Source organism: Lycium ferocissimum, chromosome 7 (genome assembly GCF_029784015.1).
Source record: "Lycium ferocissimum isolate CSIRO_LF1 chromosome 7, AGI_CSIRO_Lferr_CH_V1, whole genome shotgun sequence".
Lineage (NCBI taxonomy): Eukaryota > Viridiplantae > Streptophyta > Magnoliopsida > Solanales > Solanaceae > Lycium > Lycium ferocissimum.
The window spans coordinates 26,118,808-26,140,962 of NC_081348.1; the positions used below are offsets into that span (position 1 = coordinate 26,118,808).

Sequence of the window (22,155 nt, forward strand, 5' to 3'; positions counted from 1 at the left end):
TAAGTCCGTCTGAGCTTAGTCGGATGGAAAGAGATAATCTAGAAATTTGAACCTCACATTCATGATTTTCAAACTACTTTATTAGTCACTATATCATATTCTTAGTTGTTGATTTGGTTCTATTATCTTTCTTTCTTATGTTCATTAAATTAAATTAGAGAAAATTGTATTAAAATTTGAATCAAATGGCATTCATGATTTAAACTACTAAAATTGTTCATGTATTATACGTTATACGTCCATGTACTATACGATATTCGCCCAGTAACGGAGTCAGGAATTTAGGTGTAACTAGTAAAGCTTGGAAAATTAAATGAAATAGTTTCATAATTTTATAAAGGTACAAAGCAATAACTGCTGGAAAATGGTTGTTTTCTTTGAAAACTTGTTTATATAGAGAACCTCGCTCTCTGCATATATTTAATTTAATACATCTCTTTCTCTATTACCAACTAAATTGAATAATTAAATACATGATTAACAAGAAACAAGATTAACAAGAAACAAGATGTACTTTCATCAAATTGTCAATCCCAATAGCTATATATCAGGTGCTAATTTATCATTAGTTTCACATAGATACATAAATTGTAAAAGGGATGGAAGGAACAAAAAAGGGTAGCAGCAGAGTATGTGTAACAGGAGGAACAGGATTTATTGGATCATGGCTCATCATGAGGCTTCTTCAACATGGTTACTCTGTCAACACCACTATTAGATCTCATCCAGGTTAATTACCTTCCATTCAAAATAGGCTTAATGCATATGCGGCTCCTTAAACTTCCCCTTTTTTTTCATTTTGGCATCTCAACTAAGTGTTATTCCTATTGAACCCCTGAACTCGTCCTCAAGTGTGTCTATCAAACACAATCTGACTTACATAGTATTCCATTTTCAATGTAGCAACATGCTAATATATATTCTAATTTAATTATCCATCTTTTAGCTAAGATTAACAAAGAATTGAGAGGGGAAAAAAGAATAGCTCTTAATTAAGCTAACAGTGGAAGAGTAGAACCAGCAGAAACCAATACATCTATGACCTAAAGAATAGTTTATCACATGTCTAAAATATTACTCCACCTTCATTTCCCCAATTTAACTTTTGCTTCTAATAAAAATCAAATTTAGGGGGTTTGATAGACACACTTGAGGACGAGTTCTAGGGTTCAATAGGAACAACACTTAGTTGAGATGCCAAAATGGAAAAAAGAAACAAGTTTAGGGGGTTGCATATGCATTAAGCCTTCAAAATATCTCTCAAATAACTTTCTTAAAATAGAAAACTAGAGTTACACATGATTGCCATGCCCATTCGTATGTGAGATCTAGCAATACGCACGGAGAGTGTCCGCCTATATCCTCATCAAACAATACCCCTACGATCGTGGGGTAGCTAACCCTAACCCTTTGGGGCACTCACGCAAGGGAAAGTCAAATACAATGGAGGATATAACCTATTAGTTGTTGGTTAATTTAATCCAGTATTTTCGATACGAAATACGTCTTTATATGCAAAAAGTTGCTAAATTTTAATAAATGTATACTCCAAACTCATAATTAAAAAAGGAAAAAGGCTCAAATATGTCATCGAACTATCGGAAATAGCTCATTTATGTCACTCGTCAATAGTTATGCTCATTTATGCCATCGAACTATCAGAAATGGCTCGTTCATGCCACTCATCAATAGTTTGGCTCATTTATGCCATCGCCGTTACTAAAATGACCCATCCATGCCAATTTTTCATTAACGCCGGTTTTACAATACCAGAAATGACATGTGGCCTCCAACTAGATTATGGTTGTGGCTGGGTTGAGTGTATGACTCGGATTTTTTATTAATTTGGGATTTAAAATTTAGCTGTTTTAATATTAGAGGTCTACGTCATTTATTTAAATTAGCCCAATTTTATTGAGCCTTTTCCGTTTAAAAAATACAACAAAATAGTAGTAGTAGTATTTTCTGGATATGCTTTGTAGACATACCTGTTTGGCCATCAATAATATACTTAACTTCAGTTTCAAAAATATTGGTGAAATACTGGAAAATTTGTTTGACTAGTATTTCAAGAGAAATAATAAGCCTACTTCAACCGCATTTCAGATAGGAAGAGAGATATTAGCTACCTCACAAACCTAGAAGGTGCATCAGAGAGGCTTCAAATTTTCAATGCTGATATCAAAAATCCAGAAAGCTTTTCTGCAGCAATTGCAGGATGTGTGGGAGTTTTCCATCTAGCTCAACCGATGGATTTTGAAGATGAAGAAGTCGACGAAATGAAGGTCAAAAGTGTCATTGCAGCAACATTGACGATTTTACAAGCATGTATCGATTCAAAGACAGTTAAACGAGTTGTATACACTTCTAGTGATGTTGCTGTTTTATTTAATGATAAAGGCTTAGACATAGTAGATGAAAGCTCTTGGAGTGATGTTGATTTCATTAAATTTGCAAAGACAATAGTACCATCATACTCAGTGTGTAAGACTTTGACAGAGAAAGCAGCAATTGAATTTGTAGAAAAAAAGGGACTTGAACTTGTTTCTATACTTCCTTCTTGGGTACATGGACCCTTCATAACTCCTCACTGTCCCGATACTGTTCGAATATTTTTGGGCATGATATTTGGTATGTATATTTCCTTCACTAGCCAGATTTAACTTATATACATGGACAAACAGTGACGGAGCCACAACAAGTCAACAACTAAGGAAAGGGGATCCTCGTTGTTGGAAAATAGACTGTGTAAAAGGATAGAGATTTTTTTGGATATATATTAACTTTTGAATACCCTTATAGCGGCACTGGTAGTTCAAAAATTATTTTAGGTCACACGTTTGAATTTTTTAAATCTCCTAGTTAAAACTCTTGGTTCTGCCAGGTTAGCAATGCCACTTTTTATAGGAAGTTACCTGTAGTTTATTTAGGTGACTTAATAGTACTTATAAATATTCTTTTATACTGTAATTAAATCACTTTTCTACACATGTCAAGACAACAAACTGATAATCATTTATTTAACATAATCGATTGCCGTTTTTCAATTATAGTTTTTCTTATGTTATTACAGGAAATCGTGAATATGTGCTAGAGCAACAAAAACTCATTCATTTTGTACATGTAAATGATGTGGTGAGTGCACATATCTTTCTTTTCGAGCATCCAAATGCAAAAGGGAGATATATTTGTTCTTCTGCAGAGACAACAATACATGAACTCTCCAAATTTCTTTCAGTCAGATGCCCTGAATATCAAATACCAATTATAGAAGAGTAAGTCCATATAATGTATGTCATCAATATTATTTCTTTTTGGTTCTTGAAATAATTAATGATCAACAATATACAAAACATAAATTGATTATCATCTCTTTTGTAGTTCTTTGGAGGAGAGTAGTGGCCTAAAATATCCCAGACTTTCATCTAAGAAGCTTTTGGACACTGGATTCAAGTTCAAGTATGGACCAGAGGAAATGTATGATGGAGCCATTGAGTGTTGCAAAACAAGGGGCCTGCTCTAGTCATTTAATTTAGGTTCAAACCTCTAAGATATATGGGTCTATGTTTTCACATTCTAGAACTGAAGAACACCATGATCTTAATATCTTTTTAAAGATCCTGTAGATGGCTTTGTGCATTTGATTACCATTTACATATTTCGTTGAATAAAGAAAAGGGACAATTGTACTTCACTCCTCATTTTTTGAGGGGATAGCATCCTCCCCTTTAACTATGCGTATTGGCCGAAAATTTCTTAGCTAAATTGCACTAGACACCTCTTTAATGCGATTCAATTGCATATATATACACCCCTTATACTTTAAAATCATAAACTTGATCCTCATATGCAAGATTAGTTTAACTAATATTTCTATTTTGCAAGTACGTCAAGTTTTTAGTTTTAAGAATATATCCGTAATTGAGTATATTAAGAAAGAACAATTAAAAGGCAAATTAAAATTACAAAGAGAAATTACCTATGTATTTAAGTTTTGAAATTTAAGAATGAGAGAATAATTTTTTTTGTCACCCACTAGAAAATTTTATTGACGACTGAATTATTTTATATGAGTGTTTTAGAATAATTTACTCAATTTCTTATTCAAGTAAGAGAATATAACCTTGGCAAATTGAATAAAAAGGCCAAAAAACAAAAAAACGCAAGATTAAGGGAGTAGAATAATTTTTAAGCACAAAAAAAGAGAGAGGTATGTCCTATTCAGTTAATGCACGATTATTTGGTCGCCAATAGCAGTTTGTTGGAGAAACCAACATGCACGTCCAAGTCTAAACAATTATTGGTATCAAATAAATACAAATTACTTCCTCCTATTCTTAACTTTCTTTTTTCCCCAACTACTTTCAAATATGTATGAAAAAAAAAAGTGGCACTAATTAAACTCACTCAAGATTTGGCTCTAGCAAACCTAATAATGATATCTTGAGCGATATTTTAAAGTTTTTTTTTGTCGTTAGCCACTTATTGTAAGAAATATTAGAAACATAGATGGGAATAAATACTTAATAATTTTCTACTAGTTCAGTCTTAATTTTTTCACGGTCTTGGTCAATTGCAAGTGCGTTGGAACACATATACAATCGATATTTATAGCATTAATAACATAGTTAGATGTATAACTAATACTAGTTGGAGAATTGGAAAGGGTCGAAATATATAAATAGAAATAAGAGAGAATTGGAGGAGGAGAATGAGATATATTTAGAAAGAAATTAAATTCACCGTTAGAGCTCTTTGTGCGTCCCCACGAAGTTTTAACGACCTTTTCAGACACTCTCTGATTCCCTCCTTAAAAAAACGAACTCCCTCATTTTTCTCCTTCCACTTTGTATCTACGTGGCTCTTCTCTCTCACAAAATTTCAATTCCTGATTCATTCACTTCATGTTCAGATAAAATTCAGTGAATAGAATTTGCAAGGAGAATATGTCATTTTCAGATTCGGAGACGTCGTCCTCTCATGGCGGAGAATATAAGAATTTCAAGCAAATCAGCCGTGATCGTATGCTCTCATCTTTTCTTATATTGCATTTATTTATTTGTGTAATCAGTGCCCAAATTTTGAGAATGTGCGTTCGTAGCATACTTGTATTTCAACTTATAAAATGCTCTCCGTAAATATATTGGTGACAGATATGAAAATGCGTATTTTGGTTCTCTTTCTTATAAGATCAGTTGCTTAAGGGTGACGGTTTTAATTTCGTTTTAGGCAGCGACATTGACATGAGAAAGAGGTACATCCTGCTACATAGTCTATGTTTATTCTTAAGTTATTTAAATTTCTGAGGGGTTCAACTGCTGATATTTCGCACGACCAAAAATCTATCCTAAGTTGTATCCCATTTTTGTCAATAGGATAGATCAGGTTACTCTATCTGGAATAATGAAGAACAGAAAAGTAAAGACATAGTATTTTTACGTGGAAACCACCCGGCTCACAAGGGTGAAAAAACCACGACCTACACCTCTGCAGGATTTTTCCCAAAACTTCAATACAACTTTGAGCCTTTGCAAATTCAGATTACAAACTCTACAACCTAGGAACTAACTCTAATTCCTATCTCAATAATCTCCCTAGACTATTGAGCCCACTTCAAGTTGCCCTCAACTTGAAGCTGAATTTGACAAGTGTTTATACCTATGATAATTGCTTCTATGAAAGCTGGAAAGGTACAACTCGATAAAACAATCCTAATACAAGAATCTAGACTTGAAGACTGTAAAACATTACACGATGAAATAGGTTCTTCAATCTTGTTCTTTGTATCCGGCCACACTTTAGGAATCAAAACTCACAAGTATTGCTTTGATTGTATTTGCTCGAATTCTGTCTCTCTGTGTGAGTGCGTGAGATTCTTCAAGAGAGGACTTGGATATATATAGCTTTTGGTGCACAGTAAGTCGGCTGAACACAAACCCTACATGATGAGGCCCAATAGGAGAATTATGGTTTGAGTTGACTTAAGCTTCTTGCGTGTCATACGGGCTTCAATATCCCTTTAAGAGTCTAAAGTTTATCCCGAATGATTATGGAAATGACTCCTGTAACTTGTCCTCCAAGTTCCTACCTCAAAACCTTTTCATTCATTAGTTCTACTCGCAGCAGGACTTTCAGCTGGAACATGTTCATAGACCTGGTTCATTCACTTTGTCTCGCATCTGTTACTGAGATGGAACATGTCCATAGACCTGGTTCATTCACCTTATTTATTCACTTTGTCAATCATCAAAACATACAAGTGCTTTCTGTTGGGAATTGTAGATTTGACCAAAACTTCTTGGATTTCCAAGTAGGAGCTGGTAGGGTTCAAAATTTGTTGCTTATACAATTTCTTTCCCTTTCTTTGAAACATCTCCAACTGTAATAAGTGCTTGGTTGCCTTCCTAATCTATTGTATAATAAGCTGAATCTTTAACGTTGATGCACAACAATGAGTAGCTGATAGAGATATAATCTCAAGCAAGACAACTCTTCAGGAAATCAGTCAGGTCATATATATAATAGAAGCCGTTTTACGCATGTGGTGTACAACTCTTTTAATAATTGCAGTGAGAGTGAAATACTGAAAAATGGAAGAACAGAAATGCAAAATGGGAGCCAGTAAAATCATCTAACCTTTTGTTAGCATCTTTCAATCTAGCAACAAGAAGTACGTTACCCGAGAAGCCTTATAATATGTGGAGTAATGAATGTAGACTAAATTTGTTTAATTAAATTATATTGCAGCATTAAACTATGTTAGTACCACCAGATTGCTCTTTGTCCCTTCATCACCGTGGCTGTGTATGGCACTTTACACTACATTAAAGATGAGTTTCTACTAATGCACTGACTGTGTAGATGTATTTTTGTTCTAGGACTATTACATGAAATGCTTCGAACTTCGGGTTCAGGAGATTCAAGATCTTCATGGAAGGTATGTTAACAGAAGGAATTTATTACACGAATCAGTTTGTTAAATTTTGTCTTTTCTTCTTGAAACAATTTTATTTTCTTTATATTTCATAGCCTTATATACTTTATAAAAAATCTTGTCTCTTAAAGAACGACTCTCATCCAGATGTTTGGGGAAAGCTAGTACGTCGTATTTTGTTATGTTGTTTTTTGCACCAGCTTCAAAATGGCTTACCTTGTGTCCGAAGTGCTTCCCAACTAGGGGGGGTTAGGGGTAGAGTGGTGTATACTGTAGGCAGACTTCTCCTTCCATTTCTATAGAGAGGTTGTTTCCACTCCTTGAGCTTTAAATCAAAGGAGCAACTTTATCATAGTGAAAACTCATCAGCTGTCTTGTCAATGCCAAACTTTCTATAGTATCTCTTGTTTTACCATCTTATCAAGTTTTGACATACATGATTTGTAGTAAAATACCTTACCAATATGACTTGATTAATTTAAAATGAATAGCCTAACTTTATCTGTGTTATTACACAATGCTTGATCATATAACAGCGGGAAGTCTCTTGGTGAGTATGTCAATAGTCAAAGTGGATCATGAACTTTTTAAACCTCAACCATAACTTTGCATAAGAATAAAAGTTAGGAGTTATTGTTGTTATTGACTTCTTTCTCTATTTTTCCTTTCAGTTATGTGCAGCCCTTATGTCTTGACAGCACGGGAGACTTGCATTTTAAAAATTTATGCTCTGCTTAACTAATTCTTTGCAGGTTCTTATCATGGATAAAGTAACGGTAAAAGTGATGTCTTCCACATGCAAAATGGCTGATATCACTGATCAAGGAGTTTCATGTGAGCTCCCCATGCAATGAACTCTTTTAGTTTGCAATGAACTCTTTTAGTTTATCTGTGTCATTGTAGATCTAGTTGACAATCTAGCCTCACTAAATTATCAAACCCCTTCAGTAAACCAAGAAGAGCATTTTTCCATGAGAAGTGAGTGATGACTAGGTTCATTAGGTTATGTTTCTACTCCTATTTCTGTAGAGAGAAAAAAAAAAAAACGTTTTAAGGCACCACAGAAGTTACTCTGTGATTTCTAGTTCTACTCAGTCAGAAACATAAGGTTTATTGACTTTGTCACCAAACCTGGTGCAATATGAGTCACAAAGTCCCATGTAGTGTATTCATTGGTTGTTAGTCTTGCATGTTCTAATGCATAATGTGTATTTATTGTGACAGTGGTGGAAGACCTTTTCAGAAGAAGGCAACCTTTGCCAACAATGGATGCTATATATTTCATCCAACCGTCAAAGGAGAAGTATGATCTTTTTTCTCAAAATCCGTTCTCTACATAATCATCATGTGCTTGATTTTGTAAACAAAGCAAGAGAACTGCATATTGACTTTATACATGATCTTGAATGTTCTATTTCCCCACCTGCCTGCTCCTCACACTTACCTCCAAATTCTCATATGAGTTGTACCCATTTCCAAAATTTTCTATTCATCATCTGTGTCAGTCATAAGTTTTCTATATATTTTGATTAACTTTATCAGGTAAGAGGAAGGCCGGTTTGCATTTAGAATTGAAACAAGACTTTTGTTTTGGAGGACCTTCATTTGGTCTTTATACGTTATAGTAGCTGGTTGTGACCCTGCTGCTAAGGATACAAGGAAAGCAGGACAACATTGGTGCACTGTTTGGTATTTATAGATTAAGAATAGTATAAAGGTATAGCCCTCTCCATAGGACCATAACCTGTTCTTTATTTAAATGTTGAGAATAATAAGGAAAATTCTGGGACGTTCTGATCCTGTCACTTTCCATCAAAGAAATAAACTTTTATAGTAGAGACACAAATTACTTTGATTGCAAAGCTTACCATTGCAGACTATAGCTTACAGATATCTGACTTGCTACTCCTTTGCTAGTGCGACCAGTCTTCCATGATCCAGACATCTCAAAAGTCTAGGGTAAGGAATATTCCAGTGGTAATAGAGGGAGACTCCACTTCCCAAACTTATGAAATAAAGTTACAATTGAATCAAACAACCCCCTGTCCTCCTATTAAATTTAAGTCTCAGAGTCTTTGTGGGGGCCTCTTGAATCCTCCTTTTCCCTCTTTCTGCAAATTCCTCTCTCCTTCAGTTATTAAGTAGAAAATGGTCATAGGCATTCTATAGTCTACTTGACCGGGTTTATGAAGCTTTTCTTTCCTGGAGTCGACTAGTAATGCCTCCATTTGCTTCCCTCCTTTCAGCTCAGGATGCCCAATGCCTATTATATCTGTCTAAATGAAGTATTAATATTTTTGTGGTCTTACGGACCTTATATCACCTGGAAAATGAAATAGGAAAAAATGACCTAACTAGTTTCAGACTAAGAATTCTTTTATGCGGCGATGAAATTATTTATGCTTTGGGAGGACGTAATCCAGGGATCTTGGTCATTTTTCATTCCAGTGGAATTTCTGGGTCAAAAGCAGGCTGGAGAATTTGTCTTATTTTGTAACTGTACTTGATAATCTTAGATGTCTAGTGGTCTGCTATTTAATTTCTGATCAACAAGCTCTGCTTCTCTGCTAAAAGTTGAGAAAAATATTTTCAAGTGATCAAAACATTTACCCAGGATTGCAGGTCGAAAGCTTTGTGCATTTAAGCTTTACCAGTTCCTGTAATGAGAGATTATTCTGCACTGAGATCCCTACTGGTTTACTAAAATATATTGTCCGGCCTGTCATAATAATGTAGAAGAGAACCTTTTTTCGCACTTTGGGATGTTTGAGCAGGTGGAAGCCATATTCCCCTTTTAGCTGCTTCTCAAAGTAAGGAAAAGAGAATCTATTTTAACTCTGCTTAGTTCTCAATAGTCAGCGACTGGGCTTGGATGCCATCAATGCTGAGAACATTTATTACACAGCAATTTAGATTAGACTAGAGATGATGTGCTTTCTCTCTATTTCTTTTTTCTTCTAAATATCCTTTGCTGCCCATTTTCCCAGTTTAACTTTAACCTAGCTCATGGCCATGCTTTGCATAGGATACAACTTGTCTTCTATGTCTGTTTACATGGATAACTTTTTATGTTGTGTATCTTCTCTTTTCAGGAAATGTTGTGTATCTTCTCTTTTCAGGAAATAATACTTAAACTGATAAACAAAACCGATGGAATAAACTTGAGAAGACTGTAACTAGAAGGACAAAAATTTCATTTTAGAATGAGAAAATATATGTACTGAGTAGATGATTAAAACGTAAGCAACCCTCTACTTCACATGTAAGAAATTTATTTGATTTGACTGAATAAATTAACAAACTTGGATGAAATTACAGTATTGGATGAAATTGGATGAAATTACATCAGCAAATAAAAGAATATGCATGCCCTTGGAACTACTAAATAACAAGGAAAGTAGCTGAATTAGATACAAATTGTCCATTTGAATAAATAACTTTGTTTAGTTACTTAAAGAAGCAAATTAAAATATTACTGTCCATGTGGAATTTGATGGAAGAGGACCTCATCCATGGCTTGCATAAGGTTTTACACATTTTGCTACATGATGTGGATTTTTGCATGTACTTTCTCCTCCATCATGTCTGATCTCTAAAGTTAGTTAATTCATTTATTCTTGCCCGAAACATGAGTACTTTTTCCCTCTGCAGCACTTAAAACTGAGAACTAACAGTTAAATTTTGAATTTGCAGTGTTGTCATGTTCTTGTCGGATATGTCAGGAAGAGAACCTTTGTACAGGAAGTATGTGACAGGATCTTGTTCTCTAGAAAATTTAGTGTACCATACTTTGTTCACTTAATTGAATGTTCTTGTTCTTGTCTTCTTACTTCTGTTATTTCCCTATTATTTTTCAGAGCATATGTATACTTCAGCTCCCCAATACCGAAGGACCTGGTTGCGCGCATCAAGAATGACACAAGTGTCATACCCCGTATAGGTGCACTAGGAGAGGTAATGATCATGTGTCTCTGTCTACAATACTGTATGCATCATGAAAATGATCTCTTCACAAGTTTGACTGAATATTTTTTGTTATTGCACAATGCAGATGAACTTTGAGTACTTTCCAATAGACAGCCAGGTAATTTGGAAAATCTCTCGACGAACACTTTTCTTGCTTTACTCAGAGCATTTAGTTCTATGTCTGTTTATAAACTGGGAGTTAAAAGAATTCTGCAATTTTGATGAATGAAATATTATGCAGACATGAAATGGACCTGAATTGATAGGCACAGATGTAGAAAATTCACATAGCTAACCCCAACTAATTTGTAATTGAGTAGTTTTCTGTTGATTGATTTAAGAATTATGCAGATTGAGACTTTATTAATGCGTCAGTTTTTATCACAGGGATTTGTCACTGACCATGAAAGAGCACTTGGAGAGTTGTTTGGTGAAAGTGCTCCAAATTCCCGGCGTGCTGAAGCGTGCTTGAATGTAATGGCCACAAGAATTTCCACTGTTTTTGCTTCACTGAAGGTAATATAAACTTCACTAATGCGATGATTTGCTCTTTCGTCTTATGTTTTATAAACAAACCAAAAGACTACTGTATTAGTTTATGTTACAAATACTCTGCCAAATAAAATTTGTTGATAAGGTTGGTACAATTGTGATTGCTCTTTAGTTCAAAGTAAAGAATTTTTGGCGGCACAAAAGACGTTGCATTATCACAAATGTCTTCGATTTTTATTTTGTGTCTCTTCCTGTTACCGTTCCCAGTGACCAACTTAATGTTGGCTAAAACTCTGTCTTTACATCCAGGAATTTCCTAATGTGCGTTATCGAGCTGCCAAGGATGGATCAACAGCAACAAATTTCCGTGAATTAGTTCCTGGAAAGCTTGCTACAGCCATATGGAACAATATCACTATGTATCGGTCTAGTATTCCTAATTTTCCAAAGAAGGAGACATGTGAATTACTGATTCTGGACAGATCTGTTGACCAGGTTTTGAATTGATTTGTTGATAAAATAATAATCAGCATTGTCTTTTTTCATTATTAACTTGATACAATGACGAATCTTCCCGTTTAGATTGCTCCTGTGATTCATGAATGGACATATGATGCCATGTGCCATGACCTGCTTGATATGGATGGAAATAAATATGTACATGAGGTATGCATTGCTTCATGTTCTGGATCTCCTATATCAATATTTTCCTGAAGTTTGACCGAAATGTATTCACATCAGGTTCCTAGCAAATCAGGTGGTCCACCTGAGAAGAAGGAAGTTCTTTTGGAAGACCAGGATCCTGTCTGGTTGGAGCTACGGCATACTCATATAGCTGATGTAAGTCTCGTGAATTTCCTTATTCCTCAGATGCTGGTGCTCGTGAATTTCCTTATTCCTCAGATGCTGGCGCATGTCATATGTACTTCAACTCCTAACTTGAAGACTTTATCAGGCTAGTGAACGACTCCACGATAGGTTTACAAACTTTGTTTCTAAGAACAAGGCAGCACAGATGGAGCAGAGGTTGGTATTTTTAAAGCTGTATATATAATCTTTGTTCCTTCGGTAAATTTGTGGAAACCTGCATCTTAATGAGTATAGCATCTGTGGCTAATGCAGCATTCAGTGACTTATTAATTGTTTTAGTTGTTACCAATTGATAATAGCTGTTATTTATTAGCTACAGATGAGTAGATGTACAAAACTTTATTCATGAAACTTCCATTTTTTGGATAATTTCTCAATTAAAATCTATTTTTACATAGGGATGGAGGTGAATTATCTACACGGGACTTGCAGAAGATGGTCCAAGCCTTGCCACAGTATAATGAACAAAAAGAGAGACTCTCTACCCATGTCGAGGTTTGTTCCTTCGTGAACTGGATCCATGCGCGAACTTCTTCCTCTCTTTCAAAAAGCAAACTTAAACTTTATCCCTTCTTAACAATTAGTAGTTATTATGGAGTAACACTTTAACAATTCCAAATGCTAACGTCATTCTTGAATAGAGGTGGACTATAAGAAATTAGACTTTGAGGTACTTTTGGATGTACGACTCTTAGGAGCTAGTTTCATTGGTTTAGGGTTGTATTTTAAATTTGTAGAATGCCCAATAACAACCAGCTTCTTCCTGTCTCCTTCTGCGGTAAACTAGGGCTCATGGAGATAGTCATCTGTTATTCGAACACAAATGCAGGTGTTTAAAAGACATAACAGCCTCCATGTCATTGGTCTTACCTATGTTAATGTCCATATAGTTATTCTTTGGTTATTGAGGACCAATTGAATTTGACTATGTGATGAAGCTACCTGCAATAAAATGCTGAAGTTTAATTCATTCCTTGATTGATCAGATTGCAGGAGAGCTTAATAAAGTTATCCGAGAAACAGGTCTTCGGGAACTTGGCCAGCTAGAGCAGGATCTTGTCTTTGGTGATGCAGGAACAAAGGAAGTTATCCATTTTCTAAGGACGAAGCAGGTGATAAATTTGTGCTGGCTCAGAATATGTATTCAAACTCATTGTAGTTTCCACCGCTAGGCATGGTCTTAGTAACAACTTTGCTGCATGCAGGATACTACTGGTGAAAATAAGTTACGCTTGATGATGATTTATGCATCTGTTTATCCAGAAAAATTTGAGGGCGACAAAGCAGCGAAACTGATGCAGGTATTTCCTACATGCTAATATCTTGAAACAGTCTGAATTCCATCTACCCTATCATTGAGGTTTTGTTCAAACGTTATGGTGGATTGGCATGCCTGTTTTATATGGACACATAATAAAACAATTGGAGATTAGTAGTTCCGGCCGTTGCTTTAAGGGGAAGAAAGAATCTTCTGAAAAGCAACTCGAAATGATTTCGGTAATGCATCGAGAAAGATGATGCCCGAAAATTACTAAAGAAGTAATAGAATGCATAATATCAGAAGAATATGAATAGGGTGTTGCGAACAACAAGTTAAAATGTTGGGGTTTCTATGCATTTTGCCAAATAATACAAGAACAATATAAAAAGGTAAAAGAAAAAAATTGTTCCTCTGAACAATAATGCAGTTAGCTTAATTGAGGCAGTTTTCTGTTTCGACTTTTCAAGCAGTTTTTTTCAAGTACAATTATAATGTGTCACTGGGTGTAGTTTAGGGAATTTGAAGCAAATTCTGGAGTGAGAAGAGTAGATCAAGAGGACAAGTTCTAGTTTATGTAACAATTTCACCATGTGGGCCAATAAAAGTTATCTCCTTTGTATCAATGCTCTCAGGATTTCTTGGCCGCTTGGATACTATTTTGAGAATTAACCAGTTTTTGAGAAAAAAGTTCTCAACCAAATGTATTTATGCCATAAGAAAATATGGTCATCCCCAATTTATCCATATTCTGTCATAGAATCAACTTGTAGAGTTGTTATTCTTTTTCTCAAATGCATGGCTATATTTTGTATTGGTTCATTTGTACTGCTATTGAAGCTAAGGAAACTTTGAAATTTTAATATAGAAATTTTTTTCTCTTAGTTAGCAAAACTGTCACCTGAGGATATGAAGGCTGTGAAAAATATGAGAATGCTAGAGGGCTCAGAAAAACGGAAGCCAAGTGGAAGCTTCTCCCTGAAGTTTGATTCACAAAAGGTAAGCACTAAAACTTTCCTGGAGTTTTCAGCTCACTTAATGCCAGAAATGAGACCTGACAGTTGCTAGATTTTGTTGTTTGCATATTAGAAAGGGAATGCAGCCAGAAAGGATCGAACTGGAGAGGAAGAAACGTGGCAACTATTCCGGTTTTATCCCGTCATAGAGGTTAGCTATAAGATTTCCTAATCCTCCTTGAATGTAATTTTGCAGAAGTAAACTGGGGAGATATTTTCATCTTTAGTTTAGTACTTATAAGCTTGTTACTGTAAGAGGTCACAGTTTTTGTTACCATCCATATGATTATATCTTCTTTATTTTCTAGATTAAGCTGATTTTTAGTATTGGAATAGTAAATTAACTGTCAATTTTGTGACCAGAGAGGTTAATTAGTTTCAAATTGCTACATGAATTGTAGGATTTAGTCCTAATTGACTGATTGAATCCACTGAATGACCTAGCAATGAATATATATATATGTGATGGATCATTTGACTGGAAAATCTTCTTGCATACTCCACATAGAGGATGCCCAGTACTTTTTTGAAATGGATATTGCTTAAGGACCAATTTTACCTGCTTACCATTGGAGGGTTCTGAATCATATTCCAGAAAACTTCCATACTTGGAAACGGGGTCCAATTGCTCTTGCCTCTCTTATTGGAACTCTATTTTTGAGTTTGGGGACTACAATGCTTAGAAAGAAAGACATTATGCTTTTACAAGGAGAGATGCTTTTTCAAATTGCCATTGTGTGAAAGAAGAATACATTCAGCTTCGATTATTTTCCAGGCTTTCAAATGATTCAATGCTTGCAAATAGCTCTTTCAATGGCTTAGCTCGTACTTCATGCTTCCTAAATCATATAACCATCCTGCTTCTTTCAGGAGTTAGTTGAGAAAATGTGTAAAGGTGACTTGTCAAAAGATGATTATCAGTGCTTGAACAATCCTCAATCAGCAACTCGTGAGGTCAATGGATCTTCTGCAGGGAATATCCCACCAAAGGCCACTGAATCTACTAATTCTAATCCACGCTCAGTGAGATCAAGGAGGACTCCGAATTGGGCACGTTCTCGTACTTCTGATGATGGATATTCAAGGTTCTCCCGTAGAACTTATCTTTAATAAAATTTCTATTTCTTTTTAAACCGAGAAGATCCAGACCTCATTGACTTCCATATGAAGGAACTGTCACTTTTCAGAAACAAGAGTACCATATTTATTCATTTAATTGTTCATCACTATTCCATGGTATAGGATTTGCATAGCATGCAGCATTAATATACTTAATTTTAAATATGTTCAAGAAATTGATCATTGCAATTTAACATTCCTCATCTTGTCTTGTGTCTTTGTTGGAATTTTTCTAGTGACTCTAGTCTCAGAAGTTTTTCAACTGATTTTAAGAACATGGGGCAACGGATTTTTGTTTTCATTATTGGTGGTGCAACTCGATCTGAGGTAATTCCTTAACTTTTAATTTCCATCCACTGGCTTTCCACTAAGTGAAGGCTTGGGCATCTGAAATGGTGTATCGTTGATTTTCTTCTATGCAGCTTAGGGTTTGTCACAAACTTACATCAAAGTTAAGGAGGGAAGTGGTTCTCGGCACGACTAGTCTAGATGATCCACCTCAATACATCACGGTAATATTAAGTCTTTGGCGTGGTGCCTTCGATTACGATTTTCTAAGAATTCTGACAAGCTTCCTCTGTTAAAAAGAAAAAGAAAAGACTTGCGAATAGCTCTTAACATGCTTGCAAAACATTCATAATAAAATGATCAATCTTGGTGTCAATCACTCGGAGACTTTAGGTTTTTCAAGATATCATTCCATGATTCATGAGCTAAAATTTAAGTTTTACATATGTAGAGTTATTCCATGTCACACTAATTTCAATCTTGGTTGTATGTGAATATTGGATCTACTATTTAAAAAACTGTGTTTGCGAAGGCATGCAAGAAAAATGTTTTATTAAGCTCCAATAGGCCTTGTAATCATTTCAACGTTCAAATTGTTTAAACTGCAATCTGGCTGGAGAAGCAGCTTTTCACAGGCTATGATAATAGCTATAAAATTTCCCAAAGTTAGAAACTGTGGTGATGTCTAAGATCTGAAAATGGAATTAATGCATCGCTTCCATAACACTAATAGTCAAGTGAAATATATACTCAGTCTGAACTCATTCTTCTCATCTTGTTTCACAGAAACTGAAATTGCTATCGGAGAAAGAACTTTCAGTAGATCATGGCCTCGGAATTTAATGTGTTATTTGGGATTTGTAGACATTTTTCATTGACACCCGAAAGGTCAGTGAGAAAGCTAAACTGATCATTGTTTAATGTTTTTTCTTCCATTTGAGGAACTACTCGATCCCTACAACTAAAACTTTTTTCTTCCAATTTTAAATTGCAGTATGCAATTTATATTCAAGAAGCAGATTGTTTAGTTTCTGGCGCTTCTCTTATCGGGAAGAACTTGATTAACTGCAAAGGCATATATCAATTTTATAGAAGGCTTCATGATATTGGAATTTTGCAGTTGGGTGACTGCCTTTATACTAATCTGCAGCTTAGGTAGAAGAATTATCTTTGAAAGAAGATGATATAGAAACTTCCTTCCAACATTCATGAGGCAGTGAAGGACTTTGAATACAGCTTGGTTAATTATTATTATTATTATTATTATTATTATTTTTAAGAAAAAGAAGTTGAAACACAAGCAGGATTGCACTCTTGAATTTTTGTAATTGTACCAAATTTAGTTGGCCAAGTCTTGTCTTAAATGACATGTGCTGAAAGAAGAAAGATCGTTTGTATCTGTTTATTTAAGGGAATTTTCTGATTTAATAGACTATCTTCAATGCCTTTGGCTCAGAATTGGAGTCAATTAGTACTTTCTCAGGTGATCAAACTTAAGTTTCATTTGCTTGCCACTAAAATTTTAAGCTAAAATTTTCTAACATTACACTTTATACTAATAATAAGTACATGCTATATAGATAAAGATTATGTGTTAAACGTTATCCATCCTTGTTTAAAATCTTTAAACAATGTAATCTGTTTATCGAATCATAGTCTTTTAAACATGTTATAACTTTAAAATTTATCCCGTCATTCATATGATATCGCAAATAATTAGAACATTCTATCTCTAATTCGATACACATTATGCATTAAAGGGACGCTTAGCAGACCAGTTCCCTTTACTCTTTCAAATTCTAAATGCTAATTTTCAGGTTCAATTATAGAGTGAAGATGACAATTGTATTAAACATGTTTTCGAGTCATTTAATCGCTAAAATCATTTTCTTTTGATTTTTCCACACGAGTTCGTAGACCTATTTGTTAAATGAATTTCAAAATTTGGAATAAGTATTTGGACCAGTTCGAACGTTTACTTTTTTCTATTATATATAAGCGTGGAGGAGGGACGGGCACCGCTCCTCTAGCTTGTAGCATGAGCTTCACAAATTGTACACGCAATGAGTGCTCGTATCATAAGCTATATAATTTATACACTTTATCCAACTATTTTTACATCCCATGAAGACATCTCAATTTTAGTTCTCCTACACAAATTTATTTCCTCCGTGCACTTTAATTTGTTCACTTTTGACTTTTCACGTTCTTTAAGAATTAATAAATCCCACGTAGATATATGTCATAGTACTGAATATTTATTCTTTTCTCATATATACACGTGTGCACTTCTATTTTAATTTTCCGACACATATTTATTTCCTCCGTGCACTTTTACTTGTTCACTTTTGACTTTTCACGTTTTTTCTTGAATATTTATTTTCTTCCCCGTATACATGTATGCACTTCAATTTTAATTATCCGATACATATTTATTTTCTCCGTGCACTTTTACTTGTTCACTTTTGATTTTTCACGTTATTTAAGAATTAATAAATGAAGTAGTCCTTCCGTTCCATATTTCTTGGCCACATTACTAGACTTTTCACGTTCTTTAAGAATTAATAAATGAAGTAGTCCTTCCGTCCCATATTTCTTGGCCACATTACTTGACTTTTTACGTTCTTTAAGAATTAATAAATGAAGTACTCTTTTTGTCCCATATTACTTGGCCACATTACTATACTTGACTTTTCACGTTCTTAAGAATTAATAAAAATGAAGTATTCCCTTCGTCCATATTACTTGGCCACATTACTAAAAATATATGTCTATTTTTCTATTCTATATTTTTCTTCTTTTCTATTTCTATTCTAATATATCTAAGTGTGAAGAGAGGACTAACACAACAATAGAAATTTGTACCACAAGCTATATAAATTGTACATTTTAACCAACTACTTTTTTATTCCACGTGATCATATGTCATGTAGTCAATATTTATCTCTTCTCATGTATACACGTATGCACTTCAAATTTAATTCTCCGACACATTTATTTCCTCGGTGCACTTATACTTGTTGACTTTTCAAGTTCTTTAAGAATTAATAAATGAAATGCTCCCTCTATTCTATATTACTTGGCCACATTACTAAACTACTTTTTTACTGAATATTTATTCTCTGCTCATGTATACAAGTATGCAGTTCAATTTTAATTGTCCGACACATATTTATTTCGTCCGTTCACTTTTACTTGTTCATGAATGAAGCACTCAACATTACTAAAAATATATGTCCAAATTACTTATTCATTTACAGAACCAAGATAAAATTAATTAAATCTTTCACATCTTATCCTCTCCGTCTCATATTACTTGGCCACATTACTAAAAGTATATGTCCAAATTACTTGTTCATTTACAAAACCAAGATAAAATTACAAGATAAAATTAATTAAATCTTTCCCATCTTACCCTTAGTAATAAATGTTCTTGAAAATAGTCAAATTTGATTAGAATGTATTTATTAGAGAGATAAGGGTAAGATAGTAAAATACATTTTTTACTTCTGATTTCTTAAGGGGCGTGCAAAAGGGAAAGTGACAAGTAATATGGGACAGAGAAAGTATATATTTTACCATAATATTCATATTTATTGGTGTAAGTCTCAATAGCCTTCGAAAATAATTTGAAAATGAGTAATTAAAGGGTAAAATTAATAATAAGAACACACAAATATTCACTCATTAATTCCATGGAAATTAATGGCCAGCCCCTTCTGCATGATTCTCCCAACTCTTCTTGCGTTGCCTGGCTTGATGGTCCCCATGATAAATAACGGAATACAAGAAAAAGAATGACATGTATACAAATATGTATGCCTATAATATATGCGTAGTTGTTATCTTTATACACAATCAACATAATTGAAGTTTCATACTAATTAATAATTACCATATTAGTTTTTTTCTCTTGATATGTTAACGTGGACAAGTAAAAGTAAACAGAGAGATTGACTTTTATCCCTGTTTTCCTTCTTTGTCAATACTTTAAACGTGAAGAGAGGACGAACAATAGCAATGCAAATTTATACCAAAAGTTATTTTAATTCTCCTACACATAACTTGTTCACTTTTGACTTTTCACGTTCTTTGAGAATTAATAAATAAAGTATATATTTTATCATAATATCCATATTTATTGGTATATAGTCTCAATAGCCTCAGAAAATGATTTAAAAATGAACAATTAATGTGAAGGGTAAAATAAGAAGAAGATTTTTTTTCCTTGATATGTTAACGTCGACAAGTAAAAGTAAAAGGAGGGAGTGACTTTTATCCCCGTTTCCCTTCATTGTCACTACTTTACTTATTTAGTCTCCTTTGCAGTCTCTGATTATTGTTTCTTTACATTTATAAAATGTATTACTTTATATTTTTATTTCAGAATTAAAATTTGGTGATTAATGATATAACATATATCTTTTTAATTTTGATTTCTTTGTAACAATTTATTTTATCTATAATTGTTAATATAAAAAATTATAATATATTTTTTAATTAATTTAATAAAAATATTTTATTAGTTTTGCTTTTAAAAAATCCAATATATATAACAATGGTTCTTATGTTTGGATCTGAATAGTTACTTAATTGAAATGAATATTAACCTGTCGGTATACATATAAGATATTAAAGAATTCAAAAGAAAAAATTTAGAATCAAAATATTAATTTTTCCTCATATTCTTACTAATTTTCTTTTACATCGATGAACAACTTTCATTGTCATGATAATGAGAAAAAAGTCCGACCCTTTCCATCTCAAAGACTTAATTCCATCAACTCCATTTTTTAATTATAACTAAAGTGATGATACATAAAATAAATTTTGTATATGTTGTTATATATAATAACAATTAGAATGTTTTTAAAAGTTATTTTTAAAATACAAACCATAAAGATTGACTAATTAAAGTGAATAGACATGTTCACATGTATTGCTAGTTAGGAAATAGCTACGAACGAAATCATATGTTAATTAATTGTCCAATATTTTTACATTCAAAAACTACTACATAAAGTTTGGGAACCCCAACCAAAAATGCTAGTAATAGTATATTTTCCAAAGGTCGATTGACATATATGTATACATAATAAGAAAAGTATTTACAAAATATAACGAAACTTTTCAGTGTACAAAACATAGCAATAGAATTCTAGAAGGGCATTCTATAAATTATGGATAGTACAATTATATGTACAAGTTACAACTATAATAATGGTATGTTTGGCCAAAATTCTAGAAGGGCAATTTGCACGATTGTCCTTATCTGGTGGTGGTCTTTAATTTTTGTCCCTCAAATTGCCAAAACTCTGCCATGCGATTTTTTTTTTAATTTTTGATTAAGCGGGGGTTTAAACTCGAAACCATGAATTTTTAGGTGAAGGGCAAAAATTAAAGACCATAAAAATTAAAGAACAGTGCCTTTGAAGGACAATCCGTGCAAAAAAAAAAAATGATTCTAAAATTCGCTTATTTTGAAAAGTGTTTTTGAAAAAGATACTTTTTAATGAGAAACAACTGTTTGGATGATTAATTAAAAAATACTTTTGAGCAGTAATTAGTGTTTGCCAAGCTTTTAAAAAATTAAGTATATTTTTTCAAAAGTGCTCATGTCTTTAGCTTTAGAGAAACATTTTTGCCACTCTCAGAAACACTTGTTTTATGTCAATAACTTGGCCAAACAGTTCAGTTTTTTTTTTTTTTAAAAAATAAACACTTTTGAGCTTTGGATTAAACGGAGAAAAGGACAAAAATGGTCCTTAACTATGATAGTAGGTTCAAAATAGTCCAACTACGCACTTAACGGTTTTGGTCCTTTAAGTTTGCCACAAGTTAACAAAAATTTTTATGAAGGTTGGTTAAAAATAGTCTAATGCACTTAAGAGTTTTGGTCCTTTAAGTTCGCCAAAACTTAACGGTTTTAGTCTCGACAAAATATTCATCAAACTATGTTTGTTAGATTTGACGAATGAAAAAGGAAAAAAATTAAAGAACTCTAGATTGGTCAAATACCTCGGGACAACAACGTTAGTCGGTTATAGGAAAAAGCGAGCCTAAATAATGTCGAGAAAATAGTGTCTCGGAACACAAAGACCGACAGACTCTATCGATTAAAATCGAGGGATTCTATTCACTAAGTAAAATACACTAGACTTGTTTTTCAAAAAAAAAAATGTATGATTCTTTTTTTTTTTTTAAATAGTTTT

At 33.6% G+C, this 22,155-nt stretch overlaps 2 protein-coding genes across 2 annotated transcripts; both read left to right on the top strand.

The window, feature by feature from the left end:
• Window positions 1-538: 538 nt before the first annotated feature.
• Window positions 539-3,657, top strand: LOC132062632 (vestitone reductase-like). Its single transcript, XM_059455164.1, has 4 exons — window positions 539-729; window positions 2,107-2,631; window positions 3,074-3,275; window positions 3,382-3,657. The coding sequence occupies exons 1-4, from the start codon at window positions 600-602 to the stop codon at window positions 3,521-3,523; spliced, it is 999 nt and encodes a 332-aa protein (XP_059311147.1). The 5' UTR covers window positions 539-599; the 3' UTR covers window positions 3,524-3,657.
• A 1,025-nt stretch (window positions 3,658-4,682) lies between these two features.
• LOC132062633 (protein transport Sec1a-like) lies at window positions 4,683-17,197 on the top strand. Its single transcript, XM_059455165.1, has 22 exons — window positions 4,683-5,022; window positions 6,879-6,937; window positions 7,687-7,768; window positions 8,159-8,237; window positions 10,628-10,678; window positions 10,792-10,888; window positions 10,986-11,018; window positions 11,288-11,416; window positions 11,702-11,887; window positions 11,975-12,058; window positions 12,134-12,232; window positions 12,348-12,418; window positions 12,661-12,757; window positions 13,249-13,374; window positions 13,468-13,563; window positions 14,406-14,519; window positions 14,610-14,687; window positions 15,407-15,621; window positions 15,892-15,982; window positions 16,078-16,167; window positions 16,730-16,831; window positions 16,938-17,197. Exons 1-21 carry the CDS (start codon window positions 4,947-4,949, stop codon window positions 16,784-16,786), a joined length of 2,010 nt encoding a protein of 669 aa, XP_059311148.1. The 5' UTR covers window positions 4,683-4,946; the 3' UTR covers window positions 16,787-16,831; window positions 16,938-17,197.
• Window positions 17,198-22,155: the final 4,958 nt, after the last annotated feature.